Source organism: Salmo trutta, chromosome 23, assembly GCF_901001165.1.
Source record: "Salmo trutta chromosome 23, fSalTru1.1, whole genome shotgun sequence".
Lineage (NCBI taxonomy): Eukaryota > Metazoa > Chordata > Actinopteri > Salmoniformes > Salmonidae > Salmo > Salmo trutta.
In genome coordinates this window covers 31084492-31104358 of record NC_042979.1, presented here as the reverse complement: position 1 = coordinate 31104358, position 19867 = coordinate 31084492, and the positions used below count along the sequence as shown (strand labels likewise).

The 19867-nt window shown below is 47.9% G+C and overlaps 1 protein-coding gene across 1 annotated transcript in view; it reads left to right on the top strand.

Annotated features, from left to right (window-relative positions):
• LOC115160300 (ras/Rap GTPase-activating protein SynGAP-like) overlaps positions 1 to 18382 on the top strand; it is a 189932-nt gene extending 171550 nt beyond the window's left edge. The window contains exon 5 of the mRNA XM_029710663.1: positions 18338 to 18382. Coding sequence (XP_029566523.1) covers positions 18338 to 18382 — 45 coding nt within the window. The remainder of the gene's footprint in view (positions 1 to 18337) is intronic.
• Positions 18383 to 19867: the final 1485 nt, after the last annotated feature.

The window sequence follows — 19867 nt, the reverse complement described above, 5'->3', positions numbered from 1 at the left end:
CCTTCTCTACTTCCCCACTCTCTATATCCACCCCTCCTCCTTCTCTACTTCCCACTCTCTATATCCACCCCTCCTCCTTCTCTACTTCCCCACTCTCTATATCCATCCCTCCTTCTCTACTTCCCCACTCTCTATATCCATCCCTCCTCTTCCTCTACTTCCCCACTCTCTATATCATCCCTCCTCCTCTACTTCCCCACTCTCTATATCCATCCCTCCTCCTCTACTTCCCCACTCTCTATATCCACCCCTCCTCCTTCTCTACTTCCCCACTCTCTATATCATCCCTCCTCCTCTACTTCCCCACTCTCTATATCCATCCCTCCTCCTCTACTTCCCCACTCTCTATATCCATCCCTCCTCCTCTACTTCCCCACTCTCTATATCCACCCCTCCTCCTTCTCTACTTCCCCACTCTCTATATCCATCCCTCCTTCTCTACTTCCCCACTCTCTATTTCCATCCCTCTTCCTCCTATTATTTTTTGGAGGGTCAGGGTGAGAGAGAGATCAAGCCTAGAGAGCACCTGCCTCTGTTAATGCACATACGTATGGACTCACACACACTCAATCACCACACACACACACACACACACACACACACACACACACACACACACACACACACACACTCAATCACCACACACACACATTCAATCACCACACACACACACTCAATCACCACACACACACACACTTAGGGGATATTGAATAGGGTTTATTCTTAGGTTAATTCAGTCATTGTCTCATGCATTCATTCCTTATTGTCCCATTCATTGATGTATAAAATATGGTATGAATGTGCATAGATTCGTTAGCAATGTCAGTTGGACAGCATTGTTGGAACAGCTAACGATCCAATTCTATTTTTAAATAACATACATCAAATATCACACACACGTAACATACAGAATAATGTTGGAATACTGTGTTGTAGGCTACTGCTCTAGATGTGTTGAGGGCAGAGAACTGTTTATCAGAGAACACTGTGTATTCCCCCTCTCTTTTTATCTTCCCTCTCTTTTTACCCTCTTCCTCTCTGGCGCTCATCTATAATTCAGAACCATCATTTCTTTTAGCTGAAATGGAGCTGTGAGGAAACAAATGGGTTTGATGTGATGTGAGGGTGGGTGCAGGGCAGGAACTAATGGGTTTGATGTGATGTGAGGGTGGGTGCAGGGCAGGAACTAATGGGTTTGATGTGATGTGAGGGTGGGTGCAGGGCAGGAACTAATGGGTTTGATGTGATGTGAGGGTGGGTGCAGGGCAGGAACTAATGGGTTTGATGTGATGTGAGGGTGGGTGCAGGGCAGGAACTAATGGGTTTGATGTGATGTGAGGGTGGGTGCAGAGCAGGAACTAATGGGTTTGATGTGATGTGAGGGTGGGTGCAGGGCAGGAACTAATGGGTTTGATGTGATGTGAGGGTGGGTGCAGGGCAGGAACTAATGGGTTTGATGTGATGTGAGGGTGGGTGCAGGGCAGGAACTAATGGGTTTGATGTGATGTGAGGGTGGGTGCAGGGCGGGAACTAATGGGTTTGATGTGATGTGAGGGTGGGTGCAGGGCAGGAACTAATGGGTTTGATGTGATGTGAGGGTGGGTGCAGGGCAGGAACTAATGGGTTTGATGTGATGTGAGGGTGGGTGCAGGGCGGGAACTAATGGGTTTGATGTGATGTGAGGGTGGGTGCAGGGCAGGAACTAATGGGTTTGATGTGATGTGAGGGTGGGTGCAGGGCAGGAACTAATGGGTTTGATGTGATGTGAGGGTGGGTGCAGGGCAGGAACTAATGGGTTTGATGTGATGTGAGGGTGGGTGCAGAGCAGGAACTAATGGGTTTGATGTGATGTGAGGGTGGGTGCAGGGCAGGGCAGGAACTAATGGGTTTGATGTGATGTGAGGGTGGGTGCAGGGCGGGAACTAATGGGTTTGATGTGATGTGAGGGTGGGTGCAGGGCGGGAACTAATGGGTTTGATGTGATGTGAGGGTGGGTGCAGGGCAGGAACTAATGGGTTTGATGTGATGTGAGGGTGGGTGCAGGGCGGGAACTAATGGGTTTGATGTGATGTGAGGGTGGGTGCAGGGCGGGAACTAATGGGTTTGATGTGATGTGAGGGTGGGTGCAGGGCAGGAACTAATGGGTTTGATGTGATGTGAGGGTGGGTGCAGGGCAGGAACTAATGGGTTTGATGTGATGTGAGGGTGGGTGCAGGGCAGGAACTAATGGGTTTGATGTGATGTGAGGGTGGGTGCAGGGCAGGAACTAATGGGTTTGATGTGATGTGAGGGTGGGTGCAGGGCAGGAACTAATGGGTTTGATGTGATGTGAGGGTGGGTGCAGGGCAGGAACTAATGGGTTTGATGTGATGTGAGGGTGGGTGCAGGGCAGGAACTAATGGGTTTGATGTGATGTGAGGGTGGGTGCAGAGCAGGAACTAATGGGTTTGATGTGATGTGAGGGTGGGTGCAGAGCAGGAACTAATGGGTTTGATGTGATGTGAGGGTGGGTGCAGGGCGGGAACTAATGGGTTTGATGTGATGTGAGGGTGGGTGCAGGGCAGGAACTAATGGGTTTGATGTGATGTGAGGGTGGGTGCAGGGCAGGAACTAATGGGTTTGATGTGATGTGAGGGTGGGTGGGTGCAGGGCAGGAACTAATGGGTTTGATGTGATGTGAGGGTGGGTGCAGGGCAGGAACTAATGGGTTTGATGTGATGTGAGGGTGGGTGCAGAGCAGGAACTAATGGGTTTGATGTGATGTGAGGGTTGGTGCAGAGCAGGAACTAATGGGTTTGATGTGATGTGAGGGTGGGTGCAGGGCGGGAACTAATGGGTTTGATGTGATGTGAGGGTGGGTGCAGAGCAGGAACTAATGGGTTTGATGTGATGTGAGGGTGGGTGCAGGGCGGGAACTAATGGGTTTGATGTGATGTGAGGGTGGGTGCAGGGCAGGAACTAATGGGTTTGATGTGATGTGAGGGTGGGTGCAGGGCAGGAACTAATGGGTTTGATGTGATGTGAGGGTGGGTGCAGGGCGGGAACTAATGGGTTTGATGTGATGTGAGGGTGGGTGCAGGGCGGGAACTAATGGGTTTGATGTGATGTGAGGGTGGGTGCAGGGCAGGAACTAATGGGTTTGATGTGATGTGAGGGTGGGTGCAGGGCAGGAACTAATGGGTTTGATGTGATGTGAGGGTGGGTGCAGGGCAGGAACTAATGGGTTTGATGTGATGTGAGGGTGGGTGCAGGGCAGGAACAAATGCAGCTTAGTTAATTTTAGGCGAAAATTGAAAAAAAAGGGCGGATCCTTAAGAGGTTTTAAAGACCAGGATTCACACGTATCAAGCGTCTCAGAGTAGGAGTGCTGATCTAGGACCAGTTTAGCCTTCGAGATCACAAATGACATGGACATAGGGGACCTGATCCTAGATCAGCACTCTGAGACGCTTGATACATACAGCCACAGTCCTGTATGGTGGAGATAGGACAGTGAATAACATGTTAAACTTCACGCCTCTAATTCACTCATTATTGTTGTGATTATGAATATTACTGTTCTGCTGTTGCAAGATCGTCATTCGCTCTTTCTCCTTTCTATCTTTTCCAAGATAATATAGTCATTATAAAGTAATGGGACAGTATAATAAGGTTGTGGAGAGGTTGGAGGTGTTATTACTTAAAAGTTGCCTTCCTCCATTGTGGCTGGTTCAGTACTAGCTAGTCATTTACCTCAAGGACATACAGTACTCAGTCTAACCTTCTCTCTCATTGTTATGCTAGTCAGTAACAGGATGGTCCCTCAATGCCAACTGCTGCTGTGTTGTAGTGATAGCCTACCTTGTTCAAGGTAAAAAGTGCTTGAGAAAGAAAGACTTTGTCAGACATTGTAGACAGTGTTGTCCAGGGATAGACTGTCTGGAACAGATAGTTCCTTACCTCCCATCTCATTTTCCTTTTATGAGGCCTGAGCTGTTTATCCGGCTGGCTGGTGATGTAACGTTCATGTTTCATGGTCACTGATTGCCTGGTCATACACAGCCAGACACCTTTGACATTTTGCTGGGAGAACAAACGTCACACAGACTACGAGGAAAGAGACTAAGAGACTTAGAAGTGGTACAAATATGAGAGTCGACATAATATGAAATGTCATAGGATGACAAGATGTTTTATATTCAGCCACCAAAATGCATATCAGAATGTTCAGGGCAGCATGACTTGTGGTGACTCTTTCTATTTTTGTTGTGTGTTGTTGCTCCAAGTAACAATTTAGGGAACAGGAGAGGAGAGTGAGATATGGCTGATTTGACATGTTTTAATATCCAATTTTGGATCCTAACTGCTGGTGCACAATGTGTCTGAGAGCAGTGTGTTTCAAATCAAATCAAATGTTATTGATCACATACACGTGTTTAGCAGATGTTATTGTGGGTGTAGTTAAATGCTTGTGCTTCCAGTTCTGACAGTGGAGATATATCTACCAAGTAATATCTAACAATTTCACAACATATACCCAATACACACAAATCTAAGTAAAGGAATGGAATTAAGAATATATAAATAAATGGATGAGCAGTGTCAGAGCGGCATAGACTAAGATACAGTAGAATATAATAGAATACAGTATATACATATGAGATGAGTAATGCAAGACATGTTATCATTATTAAAGTGACATTAAAGTGACTAGTGTTCCATTTATTAAAGTGGCCAATGATTTCAAGTCTGTGTATATAGGCAGCAGCCTCTCTGTGCTAATGATGGCTATGTAACAGTCGTTGAGATAGAAGCTGTTTTTCAATCTCCTGGTCCCCGCTTTGATGCACCTGTACATACCTTGCCTTCTGGATGATAGCGGGGTGAACAGGCAGTGGCTCGGGTGGTTGTTGTCCTTGATTATCTTTTTGGCCTTCCTGTGACATCGGGTGCTGTAGGTGTCCTGGAGGGCAGGTGTTTGCCCCCGGTGATGCATGGTGCAGACCGCACAACCCTCTAGAGAGCCCTGCGGTTGTGGGCCGTGCAGTTGCCATACCAGGTGGTGATACAGCCCAGCAGGATGCTCTCAATTGTCCATCTGTAAACGTTTGTGAGGGTTTTAGGTGCCAAACCAAATTTCTTCAGCCTCCTGAGGTGCTGTTACGCCTTCTTCACCACACTGACTGTGTGGGTGGAGCATTTCGGTTTGTCAGTGATGTGTACGCCGAGGAACTTAAAACTTTCCACCTTCTCCACTGCTGTCCCATCGATGTGGATGGGGGGATGTTCCCTCTGCTGTTTCCTGAAGTCCACGATCATCTCCTTTGTTTTGTTGACATTGAGTGAGAGGTTATTTTCTTGGCACCACACTCAGAGAGCCCTCACCTCCTCCTTGTAGGCTATCTCGTCGTTGTTGGTAATCAAGCCTACTACTGTTGTGTCATCTGCAAACTTGATGATTGAGTTGGAGGCGTGCTTGGCCACGCAGTCATGGGTGAACAGGGAATACAGGAGGGGGCTGAGCACGCACCCTTGTGGGACCCCAGTGTTGAGGATCAGCGAAGTGGAGGTTTTGTTTTCTACCTTCACCACCTGGGGGCGGCCCGTCAGGAAGTCCAGGACCCAATTGCATAGGCCAGGGTTCAGACCCAGGGCCTCGAGCTTAATGATGAGCTTGGAGGGTACTATGGTGTTGAATGCTGAGCTATAGTCAATGAACAGCATTCTTACATAGGTATTCCTCTTGTCCAGATGGGATAGGGCAGTGTGCAGTGTGATGGCGATTGCATCGTCTGTGGACCTATTGGGGCGGTAAGCAAATTGAAGTGGGTCTATGGTGACAGGTAAGATGGAGGTGATATGATCCTTGACTAGTCTCTCAAAACACTTCATGATGACAGAGGTGAGTGCTACGGGGCGATAGTCATTTAGTTCAGTTTCCTTTGCACTCTTGGGTACAGGAACAATGGTGGCCATCTTGAAGCATGTGGGGACAGCAGACTGGGATAGGGAAAGATTGAAGATGTCTGTAAACACACCAACCAGCTGGTCTGCGTATGCTCTGAGGACGCGGCTAGGGATGCCGTCTGGTCCGGCAGCCTTGCGAGGGTTAACACGTTTAAATGTCTTACTCACGTCGGCCATGGAGAAGGAGAGCCCACAGTCCTTGGTAGCGGGCAGCGTCGGTGGCACTGTGTTATCCTCAAAGCAGGCAAAGAACGTGTTAAGCTAGTCCGGAAGCAAGACGTCGGTGTCCACTGGTTTTCCTTTTGTAGTCTGTGATTGTCTGTAGACCCTGCCCCATACGTCTCGTGTCTGAGCCATTGAATTGCGACTCCACTTCGTCTCTATACTGACATGTTGCCTGTTTGATTGCCCTGCGGAGGGAATGACTACTCTGTTTGTATTCCGCCATATTCCCAGTCACCTTGCCATGTTTAAATGCGGCGGTTCGCATTTCAGTTTTACGCGAATGCTGCCATCTATCCACGGTTTCTGGTTAGGGTAGGTTTTAATCGTCACAGTGGGTACAACATCTCCTATACACTTCCGGATAAACTCAGTTACGGTTTCAGTGTATACGTCAATATTTTTCTCTGCAGCTACCCAGAACATATCCCAGTCCGTGTGATCAAAACAATCAGTATACCTCTGTGAAACAGAGTGTGTTATAATCCCGGATGTCTCTCTGGAAGAGACCCTTGCCCTGATCTCGTCAACTTTGTTATCCAGGGACTGAACATTAGCGAGTAATATACTCGGAAGTGGTGGGTGGTGTTCGTGCCTCCTAAGTCGTACTAGAAGACCGCTCCGAGTACCCCTTTTTCGCCGCCGTTGTTTTGGGTTGGCCTCTGGAATCAGTTGAATTGCCCTGGGTGGTGTGAACAAAGGATCCGCTTTGGGAAAGTTGTATTCCTGGTCGTAATGTTAGTAGTGCTGGTGAGTTACCGCTGCTCTGATATCCAATAGTTCTTCCCGGCTGTATGTAATAACACATAACATTTTCTGGGATAACAATGTAAGAAATAATACATTTAAAAAAAACAATTGTAAGGAAAAAGCCATTGCAGAAATCCACATGACCTGTTCAGTCTCCTGTTCAATGAAGCAAACTCTCTCCTGTCTCTAAAACTCCTAAAAGTGTCTTAGCTAAAAGTCATTATATTTATAGGAGATATAGTAAAAAAAGCTGTACCTGTAGCTTGTTGGTTTACACTGTAATTATGCATGTGGTCAGAGTCAGTTAGCCTGTTTCAGCCTGTAGGTCACTACCCTGAAGAACTCAACAGACACATCTTACCGCTTGCAGCTGCTTCTCTGATTGCTAGGTGAACACTCACACACCTCAACCCCTGTTCCCTCCCAAAACAGAATGAGGATGGCACCGTTGTCATAGAAACAATGTAATCAGAATCGATTTTCATCAAGGCTTTACTAGTTATAATAAAATGTCCTTTTTAATAAATTCCAAAACAGATTTTCAGATTATTGGTATCTTGATGTGTGTGTGTGTGTGTGTGTGTGTGTGTGTGTGTGTGTGTGTGTGTGTGTGTGTGTGTGTGTGTGTGTGTGTGTGTATCCCAAGCCTTAACCCTTACCTTAACCATTCAGAGTTAATAACATAGTTCATAAATGTCTTACTAGACTAACCCAATGTTTTAACATCTGTAGAGGAGCCAACAGACACAAATAATTCAAGAGGTCAAAGGAAGGATGTCAGAGAACAAGCCTATCCCAAACCTTAACCCTTACCTTAACCATTCAGAGTAAATGCCTAACCTTAAGCTTTCGGAGTAAATGCCTAAACTTAATTTTAAACACTTTAAAATTTGACATTTGGAACAACTTCTAAATTTGACATAGGAGAAACATGGATGAATGTCTAATTCTGACTTGAGACTGTGAGAGCTTGTTGCTCAGAGACAGTGGAGAGACCATCTCAGGTGATCTCCAGACCTGCGGCCTGCGGCCTGCTCTACCACTCTGCACTGCACTGCACTGCACTGCACTGCACTGCACTGCACTGCACTGCACTGCACTGCACTGCACTGCACTGCACTGCACTGCACTGCACTGTACTGTACTGCACTGCTCTGCATTGCACTGCACTGCAATGCAATGCACTGCACTGCACTGCACTGCACTGCTCTGCTCTGCACCTGCAATCCCAGAGGCCTTTGCAGATGAGCTGGCAAGGACCAGTCTGTTCTCTGACATCCTTCCTTTGACCTCCTCCTGCATTATAAGTGTCTGTTGACTCCTCTACAGATGTAATGACAGTGGGGTTGTCCAATAAGACGTTTATGAACTATGTTAGTGATGTGATGGTAGCATTGACCCCTCTGTAAACTGTAGATTAGTGATGTAATGGTAGCATTGACCCCTCTGTAAACTGTATATTAGTGTTGTGATGGTAGCATTGACCCCTCTGTAAACTGTATATTAGTGATGTAATGGTAGCATTGACCCCTCTGTAAACTGTATATTAGTGTTGTGATGGTAGCATTGACCCTTCTGTAAACTGTATGTTAGTGTTGTGATGGTAGCATTGACCTCTCTGTAAATGTTATATTAGAGTTGTGAATGATGGTAGTGTTGATTTCTGTGTAAACTGTAGTGTTGACTTTTGGACAGATGGTTGACCATGTGTTTAAAGCAGGGCTGAGGGATCCTCTTCTCCTCTTCTCCTCTTCCTCTCATCCTCGCCTCTTTTTCTCATCTCTCCTCCTCTCCACTCGTCTCCTCTCTTCCAATGATCCCATTCTCTTCTCCACCTCTTTTCTCAAATCCACCTCTCTCTATTTCTCTTCCTCTCCTCCTTTCCTCCTCTCTTCCTGTCCTCTCATCTCTTCCTCTCCTCTCTTCTTCCTCTCTCCCTCTCTTTCTCCCCTTTACCAGTGTAATGAGTTCTAATAGAGAGGGCCTGGGTGTGATCTGAATACTGAACACACCATCAGAGGAACCTAACGGACAGCGCTCTGAAAGGACTGCTCACACATACTCATTAATCCTCATAGAGACACACTCGCCAGCCGACCCCCAGCTCCTCCAGCTGATTATATAGAGCTCAGTAGATATGACAGCCCAGATGGTGCTCTCTGACAAATCAATCAAATCAAATTGTATTTGTCATATGCTTTGTAAACAACAGGTGTAGACCAACAGTGAAATGCTTACTTACGGACCCTTCCCTACAATGCAGAGAGAAAACAGAGAAATAATAGAAAAAGAATAACGTGAGGAATAAATACACAGTGTGTAAGGATAACTTGGCTATATACACAAGGTACCAGTACCGAGTCCATGTGCAGGGGTACGAGGCAATTGAGTTAGATACACTACATGACCTAAAGTATGTGGACACATACATCTCTTTCCAAAATCATGGGCATTAATACGGACTTGGTTACCGCTTTGCTGCTATAACAGCCTCAGCTCTTCTGGGAAGGCTTTCCACTAGATGTTGGAACATTGCTGTGGGGACTTGCTTCCATTTAGCCACAAGATCATTAGTGAGGTTGGGCAATGATGTTGGGCGATTAGGCCTGGCTCACAGTCTGCATTCCAATTCATCCCAAAGGTGTTCGATGGGGTTGATGAATGGTATCAAATACATCAAACACATTGCTTCCATGTGTTTGATGCCATTCCGTTTACTCCGTTCCAGCCATTATTATGGGCCATCCTCCCCTCAGCAGCATCCACCGGTTTCCACTTCACAATAACAGCACTTACAGTTGACTGGGGCAGCTCTAGCAGGGCAGAAATTTGACAAACTGACTTGCTGGAAAAGTGCCATCCTATGACGGTGCCACGTTGAAAGTCACTGAGCTCTTCAGTAAGGCCATTCTACTGCCAATGTTAGGCTATGGAGATTGCATGTATGTGTGCTCGATTTTATATACCTGTCAGCAACAGGTGTGGCTGAAACAGCAGAATCCAGTAATTTGAAGGGGTTTCCACATAGTTTTGAATGTATAGTGTATATACAATGAGGGAAAAAAGTATTTGATCCCCTGCTGATTTTGTACATATGCCCACTGACAAAGAAATGATCAGTCTATAATTTTAATGGTAGGTTTATTTGAACAGTGAGAGACAGAATAACAACAAAAAATCCAGAAAAACGCATGTCAAAAATGTTATAAATTGATTTGCATTTTAATGAGGGAAATAAGTATTTGACCCCTCTGCAAAACATGACTTAGTACTTGGTGGCAAATCCCTTTTTGGCAATCACAGAGGTCAGACGTTTCTTGTAGTTGGCCACCAGGTTTGCACACATCTCAGGAGGGATTTTGTCCCACTCCTCTTTGCAGATCTTCTCCAAGTCATTAAGGTTTCGAGGCTGACGTTTGGCAACTCGAACCTTCAGCTCCCTCCACAGATTTTCTATGGGATTAAGGTCTGGAGACTGGCTAGGCCACTCCAGGACCTTAATGTGCTTCTTCTTGAGCCTCTCCTTTGTTGCCTTGGCCATGTGTTTTGGGTCACTGTCATGCTGGAATACCCATCCACGACCCATTTTCAATGCCCTGGCTGAGGGAAGGAGGTTCTCACCGAAGATTTGACGGTACATGGCCCCGTCCATCGTCCCTTTGATGCGGTGAAGTTGTCCTGTCCCCTTAGCAGAAAAACACCCCCAAAGCATAATGTTTCCACCTCCATGGTTGATGGTGGGGATGGTGTTCTTGGGGTCATAGGCAGCATTCCTCCTCCTCCAAACATGGTGAGTTGAGTTGATGCCAAAGAGCTCCATTTTGGTCTCATCTGACAACAACCCTTTCACCCGATTGTCCTCTGAATCATTCAGATATTCATTGGCAAACTTCAGACTGGCATGTATATGTGCTTTCTTGAGCAGGGGGACCTTGCGGGCGCTGCAGGATTTCAGTCCTTCACGGCGTAGTGTGTTACCAATTGTTTTCTTGGTGACTATGGTCCCAGCTGCCTTATGATCATTGACATGATCCTCCTGTGTAGTTCTGGGCTGATTCCTCACCATTCTCATGATCATTGCAATTCCACGAGGTGAGATCTTGGGTCAATGCAGATAGTTAAATAGTTTACCAATAGCTACCCAGACTAACTATTTAGCAGTCTTATGGCTTGGGGGTAGAAGCTGTTCAGGGCTTGTTGGTTCCAGACTTGTTGCATCGGTAGAGAAAACTTTCACTTGGGTGGCTGCAGTCTTTGACCATTTTTAGGGCCTTCCTCTGACACCGCCTGGTATAGAGGTCTTGAATGGCAGGGAGATCGGCCCCAGTGATGTACTTTCCCATAGGCTCTACCCTCCGTACCACCTTGTCGTCGGATGCCAAGCAGTGGTACACCAAGCCGTGATGCAGCCAGTCAAGATGCTCTCAATGGTGTACCTATAGAACTTTTAGAGGATCTGAGGGTCCATGCTGAAACTTTTCAGACTCCTGAGGGGGAAGAGGTGGTGTCTTGCCTTCTTCCTGACTGTGTTGGTGTGTGTGGACCATTTTAATTCCTTATTGATGTGGACACTGAGCAACTTGATGCTCTCGACCCGTTCCACTACAACCATGTCAATGTGCATGGGGGCGTGCTCGGCACTCTGTTTCCTGTAGTCCACGATCAGCACCTTTGTCTTGTTGACGTTGAGGGAGACGTTGTTGTCCTGGCACCACTCTGCCAGGTCACTGACCTCCTCCCGATAGGCTGTCTCATCGTCGATGGTGATCAGGCCAACACCATCATGTCGTCAGCGAACTTAATGATGGTGTTGGAGTTGTGCGCGGCCACACAGTCGTAGGTGAACAGGGAGCACAGGAGGGGACACACCCCTGAGATGCCCTGTGTTGAGGGTCAGCATGGTGGATATGTTATTGCCTACCTTCACCACCTGGGGGCGGCCCATCAGGAATTCCAGGATGCAGTTGCAGAGGGAGGTGTTCAGTCCCATGGTCCATAGCTTAGTGATGAGCTTGGAGGGCACTATGGTGTTGAACGATGAGCTATAGTCGATGAACAGCATTCTCACGTAGGTGTTGATTTTGTCCAGGTGGGAGAGGGCAATAGAGATTGTGTCATCTGTAGATCTATTTGAGCGGTATGCGAATTGGAGTGGGTCTAGGGTGTCTGGGATGATGGTGTTGATGTGGGCCATGACCAGCCTTTCAAAGAATTGCATGGCTACAGATGTGAGTGTGAGTGATAGTCATTTAGACAGGTTACCTTGGCGTTCTTGGGCACAGGGACTATGGTGGTCTGTTTGAAACATGTAGGTATTAAAGACTGGGCCAGAGCGAGGTTGAGAATGTCAGTGAAGACATATTCTCTCTCTCTCTCTCTCTCTCTCTCTCTCTCTCTCTCTCTCTCTCTCTCCATGCTGGGAATTTTTGGGAGTTTGAGTGTTTGGTGAGGACTCTGTCCTAACTAACTTTCTAGACTCTTGTCTTGATCTTTTCCTTACATTTTATTTTCTATGGTATACGGTTAATGCAATATTTGTTTTAGCGGTATCCACAGTTTTTTTCAGAGTTAGGGTGGAAGAGGACAGAGTAAGTTTTCTGGGGTTTGCAAGGCGTGGTATGCGCGATGGCTTCTCAGCCTAGCGCGGAGGAGATGCTGTCGATACGGCATGGATTCAGGTGTGTTCCTGAGAATGGAGTTAAGGTGGAGGAGGTTCTGCTCGCGGTCGGCGAACAGGTAGGAGCTGAATTTATACATTCTGCTTCTAGAATGAACAAAGCTGTGGTTGTGTTCATGAAAAGAGAAAATTTGGTTGGTAGGCTAATTGCTAGCGGAATATTTGTAAGGGATGTGTTGGTGCCAGTTTTACCTCTTTCTACCCCTTCGACAAGAGTAGTCGTTGCAAATTTACCTCCGTTTATTACGGACGATCAGATCAGGAAAGAGCTGAGTCGTTTTGGTAAGTTTGCTAGCGGGTTTCGTGTACTGTCGGCAGGCTTTCAGGCAGCTGCTGTTAAGCACGTTGTTTCGTTCCGGAGGCAAGTGTTTATGTTTCTGAACAACAATGAGCAACAGCTAAATGTGCATTTTAAAGTGAGGCATGGGGAGGGGCTCTATGCAGGGTTTGCCAGCACAGACAGTCTACGGTGTTTTGAGTGTGGGGATTTGGGGCATAAGAGCTTTGCATGCCCACATAAAGGCCGTAGACAAAGTGAGGGTACAAGCACTGGTGGGGGAAATCGAGATCAAAGTGCAGGGGGTAATGAGATGCAGACAGCAGAGGCTGGGCCTAGTCATACCAGGGATGGTGGGGTAGCTGAGGCTGGGTCTAGTCAGACTAGAGATGGTGGGGTAGTGGAGGCTGGGTCTAGTCAGACTAGAGATGGTGGTGTAGCGGAGGCTGGGCCTAGTCAGGCTAGAGATGGTGGGGTAGTGGAGGCTGGGCCTAGTCAGGCTAGAGATGGTGGGGTAGTGGAGGCTGGGTCTAGTCAGGCTAGAGATGGTGGGGTAGTGGAGGCTGGGTCTAGTCAGGCTAGAGATGGTGGGGTAGTGGAGGCTGGGCCTAGTCAGGCTAGAGATGGTGGGGTAGTGGAGGCTGAGCCTTGTCAGGCTAGAGATGGTGGGGTAGCTGAGGCTGGGTTTAGCTATGATATGGAGGGTGGTGTAGAGGATGCTAAGTCTAGTCAGGTTATGACAGTGGATGAAGAGAGTACAGTGGGGAAGTGTAAGAGACTAGGGGGGGAGGAGGAGGGTGCCAAGCGGAAAAGGAAAAAGGGTGTGGTTAAAGGCACAATGGAAACTTTGCCTGTTGCTGTGGGAGATGCCCTGACCAGAGAGGAAGGGCAGGTGGTCAGGGTGGGAGATAGAGATGAGGAGGAAAGTGAGTCTGAGGAAGAGGATGAGGAGTTATTTTTTTCAGACTCCTCTTCAATAGGCCCGGAGCTGACAGCCAGTCAAGCAGAGGGGTCTAAGTACACGGTGAGGGAACTGACAAGGTTCCTGAATGAGACCAAGGGGAAAAAAGTCAATCTTGAGGCTTTTTTCCCTGATTCAAGAAAGTTTGTACGATCAGTACAACATGCTGTGAGAAATGAGGGGCATGGTGTCCTCTCACCCAGGAAACGGTTTAGGTTGAGGAAGTGGGTCACAACAGTGCGTAAGGGTCTACCTTCGGACACTGTTTAGATGTATACTTTCTTTCTGACACTGGGGTTTTTGAGCTTTGCTATTGGTCTCTTTCTCTGCTGGCTTTTCTCCCACTTCTTATGGAGACTCTACGGGTAGGCTCGCTCAATATAAATGGCGCCAGAGATGCGGGAAAGAGGAGTGTGTTGGGTGAATATGTAAAACAAAAAAAAGTACAGGTGTTGTTTCTGCAGGAGACACATAGTGATGTATTGAATGAAGTCGATTGGGGGCTCTGGTGGAAAGGGGCAAGTGTGTTGAGCCATGGGACAAATCTTAGTGCAGGAGTGGCAGTCCTTTTTGCACCGGGTCTGTCTGTAAAAATTTGCTCCTCAAAGGAGGTGTGTAGGGGTAGGCTCCTTGTTGTTAAAGCAGAAATTAACAATATGGGGTTTGTCTTTATAAATGTGTATGCGCCTAACACAGGGAGAGAAAGAGGGGTTCTATTTGGGAGTCTTAGACAGGAACTCTCACAGGTAGCGCCTGAGGAGACACTGGTGGTTGGAGGGGACTGGAACTGCACAATAGATTTTACAAAAGACAGAAATGGGGAAGAGCCTCATTCAGTGTCAGTGGGAGTGTTAAGGGATATTATTAATCAGTTTGACCTAGTGGATGTTTGGAGAACTAAACATCCCAACACAAGACAGTATACATGGGTGAAGGTTTTCGGGGCTAGGGTGAGTGCAGCCCGACTTGATCGGTTTTATATGTCTAGGAATCGGAGCAATAGGCTGTTGGGCGCTACCATTCTCCCAGTGGGGTTTTCAGATCATCATATAACCATGGCTCGGCTGTCTATTTCACCAGGGCCCCAGCAGGCATCCTATTGGAAATTCAATGTAAAGCTCTTACAAGATGCCACTTTTTGCGCAGGTTTCCAGACCTTCTGGGAAAGGTGGAGGCAGCGAATAGAGGATTATGAGTCTCTGAGCCAATGGTGGGATGTGGGGAAAGTCCAAATTCGGCTTTTCTGTCAACAGTACACAGCTCTCTCATCCTCAGAGGCTAGGAGAGTTTTGGGGGAACTAGAGCGGTGTATTAGTGAGATGGAGGTACAGATGGTGGGGCAAGGCAATGTAGGCCTCCAGGCTAATTTAGCTGAATTACGCAGGGACCTGGGCAGTTTTTTCCAGGTTAAAGCAAAGGGAGCACTTGTAAGAGCTAGATTCTCCATGCTCAAGGAGATGGATGCTCCCAGCTCCTTCTTCTTTGGTTTGGAAAGACAGAGCAGTGAAGCCAAGGGTATGCATTGTCTACGGCTGTCTGATGGGCGGGTGACCTCTGTGGTGGGTGAGATGCGGGAGCGGACTGTGGAGTTTTATACTGAATTGTATAGGGCAGAAGAGTGTGATCCTGTGTGTGCTCAGGTCTTGTTCACAGGACTCCCTAAACTCTCTCTGGCACAGAGGGATGATTTGGACGTTCCTCTGTTGTCCCATGAACTGGCAGAGGCCGTAACCCAGATGTCCACCGGTCGTGCACCGGGGGTTGATGGACTCCCAGTGGAGTTTTATAAAAAATTCTGGGGAATAGTTGGACGGGACTTCTTTTGCGTGTTGCGTGAATGCGTCGGGGTAGGGGAGTTGCCGATGAGCTGCCGTCGGGCGGCTCTGACTCTCCTGCCCAAAAAAGGAGACTTGTGTGAACTTAAGAACTGGAGGCCTGTGGCATTGCTCTGTGCGGACTACAAGATATTTGCCAAGGTCCTCTCTAACAGACTGAAGTCCCACTTGGACTCGATAGTACATAAAGACCAAACATATTGTGTACCGGGACGCTCAATCACGGACAACTTGTTCTTAATTAGGGACATGTTGGACTTGTCGAGAGGGTCTAATGTGAACTTCGGACTGGTCTCTTTAGATCAAGAGAAGGCTTTTGATAGAGTGGACCATGAGTATCTGTTTAATGTGATGTCTGTGTTTGGGTTTGGGAGGAGTTTTTTGACCTGTGTGAAGCTGTTGTATGCTGGGGCGTCATGCATGGTCAAGGTGGGAGGGGGGCTCAGTAGGCCAGTCTGGGTGAGACGGGGCATTAGACAAGGATGCCCTCTATCTGGGCAGTTATACACACTAGCCATTGAGCCTTTTTTAGGACTGCTACGCAGGAGACTGCAGGGAGTGTGCTGGACAGGCATGGATGTGTTGACAGGAATAGCAGTGTCAGCATATGCAGATGATGTTTCTGTGATGGTCAGGGATGGCCAAGATATGCAGGCACTGGAGACCAGTCTGAAGGTGTACGAGGGAGCTTCTTCAGCTAAGGTAAACTGGGGCAAGAGCAAAGCTCTGTTATGCGGGGCATGGGGGGATAGGGCTCCTCCTCTGCTTCCAGGGGGTTTGCAGTGGGGTTGTGAAGGGCTTAAAGTGTTGGGGGTGTACCTGGGCTCGGAGAGGTGGGTCAGGAAGAACTGGGAGGGGCTGTCACAGGCAGTGGTGTCAAGACTGGCCAGGTGGAGGTGGCTCCTGTCCCAAGTGTCATATAGAGGGAGGGTGCTGATAATTAACAACCTGGTGGCATCTTCCCTGTGGCATAAACTGGCTGTCCTCAACCCCCCCGCCGGTCTGCTCGCAGACCTGCAACGCAAGCTGGTGGACTTCTTCTGGTCGGGCCATCACTGGCTGAGGGCAGCAGTGTTGTATATGACCGTCCATGAAGGAGGACAGGGCCTGGTGGAACTGGAGAGCAGGATGGCTGCGTTCCGGCTAAAGGCGGTGCAGAGACTGCTGTACCATACTGACGTTGGCTGGAGGGAACCAGCATGCGCGCTGCTGAGGAGAGCTGGCGGATTAGGTTTGGATCGGCAGCTGTTCCTCATGAGGCTGGAGAGGCTGAGTACAGCAGGTCTCTCAGACTTTTACTCTGGGGTGCTGAGGGCCTGGCAGCTGCTAAGGCCCACACGAGAAGGGGGTGTGGAGCCTGGGCTGTGGGTGTGGGAGGAGCCTATCTTCCACAACCCAGCCATCCCTTTGAGATCGGTCCAGTCGGCCACCCTGCAGAGACAACTGATGGCAGGGGGTATAAAAAGGCTGGGTGACTTGAGACTGCTGGGAGAGGAGGGGTGGAAAAGCCCGGAAGTCTTGGCACAGCAAACAGGGATAATGTCTCTTAGGCTACTGGAGAGATTCCTGGAGGAGGTCCAGGAGGCACTGTCTGAGCCGGTAAGAGGGATGTTTGAGCAGCCAAAGGGAGAGGGGCCACCAAGCTTTCCGCCACTGCAGGTGAAGGCAGAGACTGGAGACTGGCAAGGGGGTCTGGAGGACTTGTTAGATCTTAACACTCCGAGCCTGGGTGAGTTTGAAGGGGTGGGAGGTAAAGCCCTCTACAACCTCTGTGTTAAGGTGAGGAACATTAGGAGCCTAACAGGAGTAAAGGCACATCAGTGGCAGGGGGTATGTGGGGAGGAGAGTATGGTGGGTTTTAGATGGAGGGGGCTCTACAAACCCCCAGCACCAAAGAGGTCAGGGGACCTCCAGTGGAGGGTTCTACATGGAGCCCTGGCCACTAACAGCTGGCTGGCACGGGTTGAACCGGGAGTTGGGCAGGAGTGTCCTTTCTGTAAAATGAAAGAAACAGTGCACCATGTGTTTTCTGTGTGCACCAGGTTAATTCCATTAATGTCTCTGTTGGAATGTCTGTGTGAGAGGTTGGGGGTGGTCTTTACTGTTGGGGTGTTCATAATGGGATACAGGTATTCAAATAAGGAGAAGGCCAAATGTGTTTTGTTGAATTTTCTGTTTGCTCAGGCGAAGTTGTCTATTTGGCTAACAAGGAGGAACAGGGTCAAAGGTGGGGGGATAACAGACCCTTTACTATTGTTTAATGGGATGGTCTCTGCGCGCCTTAGGGTTGAGTTTGAGTTCTATAAAATGATAAAAAGTGTGGAGATGTTTCAGGAGATATGGTGTGTTGGGGGGGCTGTCTGTATAGCTGGGGAAGATGTTTTGGATATACGGTTATAGGAGTAGGTATTGTTTTGAGTATTGTGATGTTGGTGTATGAATCACAGGATGTATTTTTGGTTTTATTTTTAAGGGGGGGGGGGGTTGGGTGGTGAGTTTTAAATGAAATGAGAATGGTTCAATAAAGAAAGACAAAAAGTCAAAAAGTCTCTCTCTCTCTCTCTCTCTCCAACGATCCCCCACTCTCTATTCCGGTCTCTCTTTATCCATCCCTTCTCTCGCTCCATTCTCCCTCTCTCTCCCAGACTGTGTCCTGTGTCTTACCACAGAGAGCCATCTACACTGGCAGTAGAGAAGAGGAGAGAACCACTTAGCAGAGTTTCCTGTCTTTCATAATGAGCTCTAACATCAGAAATAGGTCATAGCAGGGACAACAACATGCTAAATTGGTGGTGTGTTTTTATGTGCCCTCTCGCCCCCTCTCATCCCCCTCTCACTTCCCTCTCCTTATTACATGCCAGACAGCCGTGCCCTTTGGAACAAGGAGGGAAGTGGCTCTTTAATTGCTGCCCACTTAAAAGAGCTTGAGGATATTGAGGCAAAACAAAATCTCAAGGAAATGTGTCAGTTTTTATCTAATGATGGTTTTTCAATCTCTCTTTTTCCATTTCTCTCTCTCACACACTATCTCTCTCTCTCTCTCTCTCTCTCTCTCTCTCTCTTTTTCCATTTTTCTCTCTCACACACTCTCTCTCTCTCTCTCTCTCTCTCTTAATTTTAATATCCATCTCTTTCTCGGACGTGACAAACGACATTGTGTGTGTGTGTACATTCGGGCCTGCATGTGTGTGTTTAGAAAGAAAGGGAGAGAGAGCAGGAGAGGGAAAGAGAGAGGGATCTGGAAAGAGAGAGGGAGAGCACAGTACAGCTCCACTGATACAGTGTGACCCAGTTAGAGACAAACACTGGTGGCTGGATGGCTGCATCATGTTTACCTACCTTTCCCTCTCTCCCTCTCCCTATTTTTATCCCTATTCCTTTCCCTCTTCTCTTCTCTCATTATCCCTGTCTCATTCTCTCCCTGTCTCTCCCTCTATCCCTCTCTCTCATCGCTCTCTCTCCACACCTCTGTCTCTCTCTGCCTCTCTCACTGCTCTCTCCCAGCTCTGCCAATGAGCTACAGTACCTACTGTCTCAATCTGTGTGTTTAGTTACCATAGTTCTACAATCAGCTCTTTCACCTCTCTCTTCTTTCTATGATATAGCGTAGGCTTATATGAAAGCCCTTATGCAAAATCTGGCCCACTCCATATCTCCATTGGGGGGGGGGGGGGGGGGGTGAGAAACACAGTGGAGAGAAAGAAAGTGGTTGAGTGTATTATAGCTGTGTTGGGTATGAATGGCAACTGCACTTATTGTTGTCTGGCGTGTGTGGATGCTGTACAGAGCTTTAGACAGAGGCATTCAGAACCTCCTCAATAGCTTTTAGACTAAATAACTGCTCTTTCATCTTGCATGCAGCAGGTATAGGGGACATTTCACAGCAACAAGATTGTACCTGGAAGCACCTGTGGAATTTTATAAGTGTAGCATGTATTGTGAACGTATTTAGGTTTAAGGTCAAAGTATTTAGTAATGAGTTCCACTTTTTGTAGGCTACTGTATAAGCTTAGCCCCAGTGCTATCCCCAGCCTGCAGCTATCTCCATCCCTAACCCTGGCCAGAGTCCTTGCCTATAGGAAGTGGCAACAGTAGCTTCTTGGGAGGCAGCCTTCCTCAGACTGAGCCGACAGGATAAAGAGCGCGCACACACACACACACACACACAGTGAAGGGCACTCAACATGTACTGCACTGAC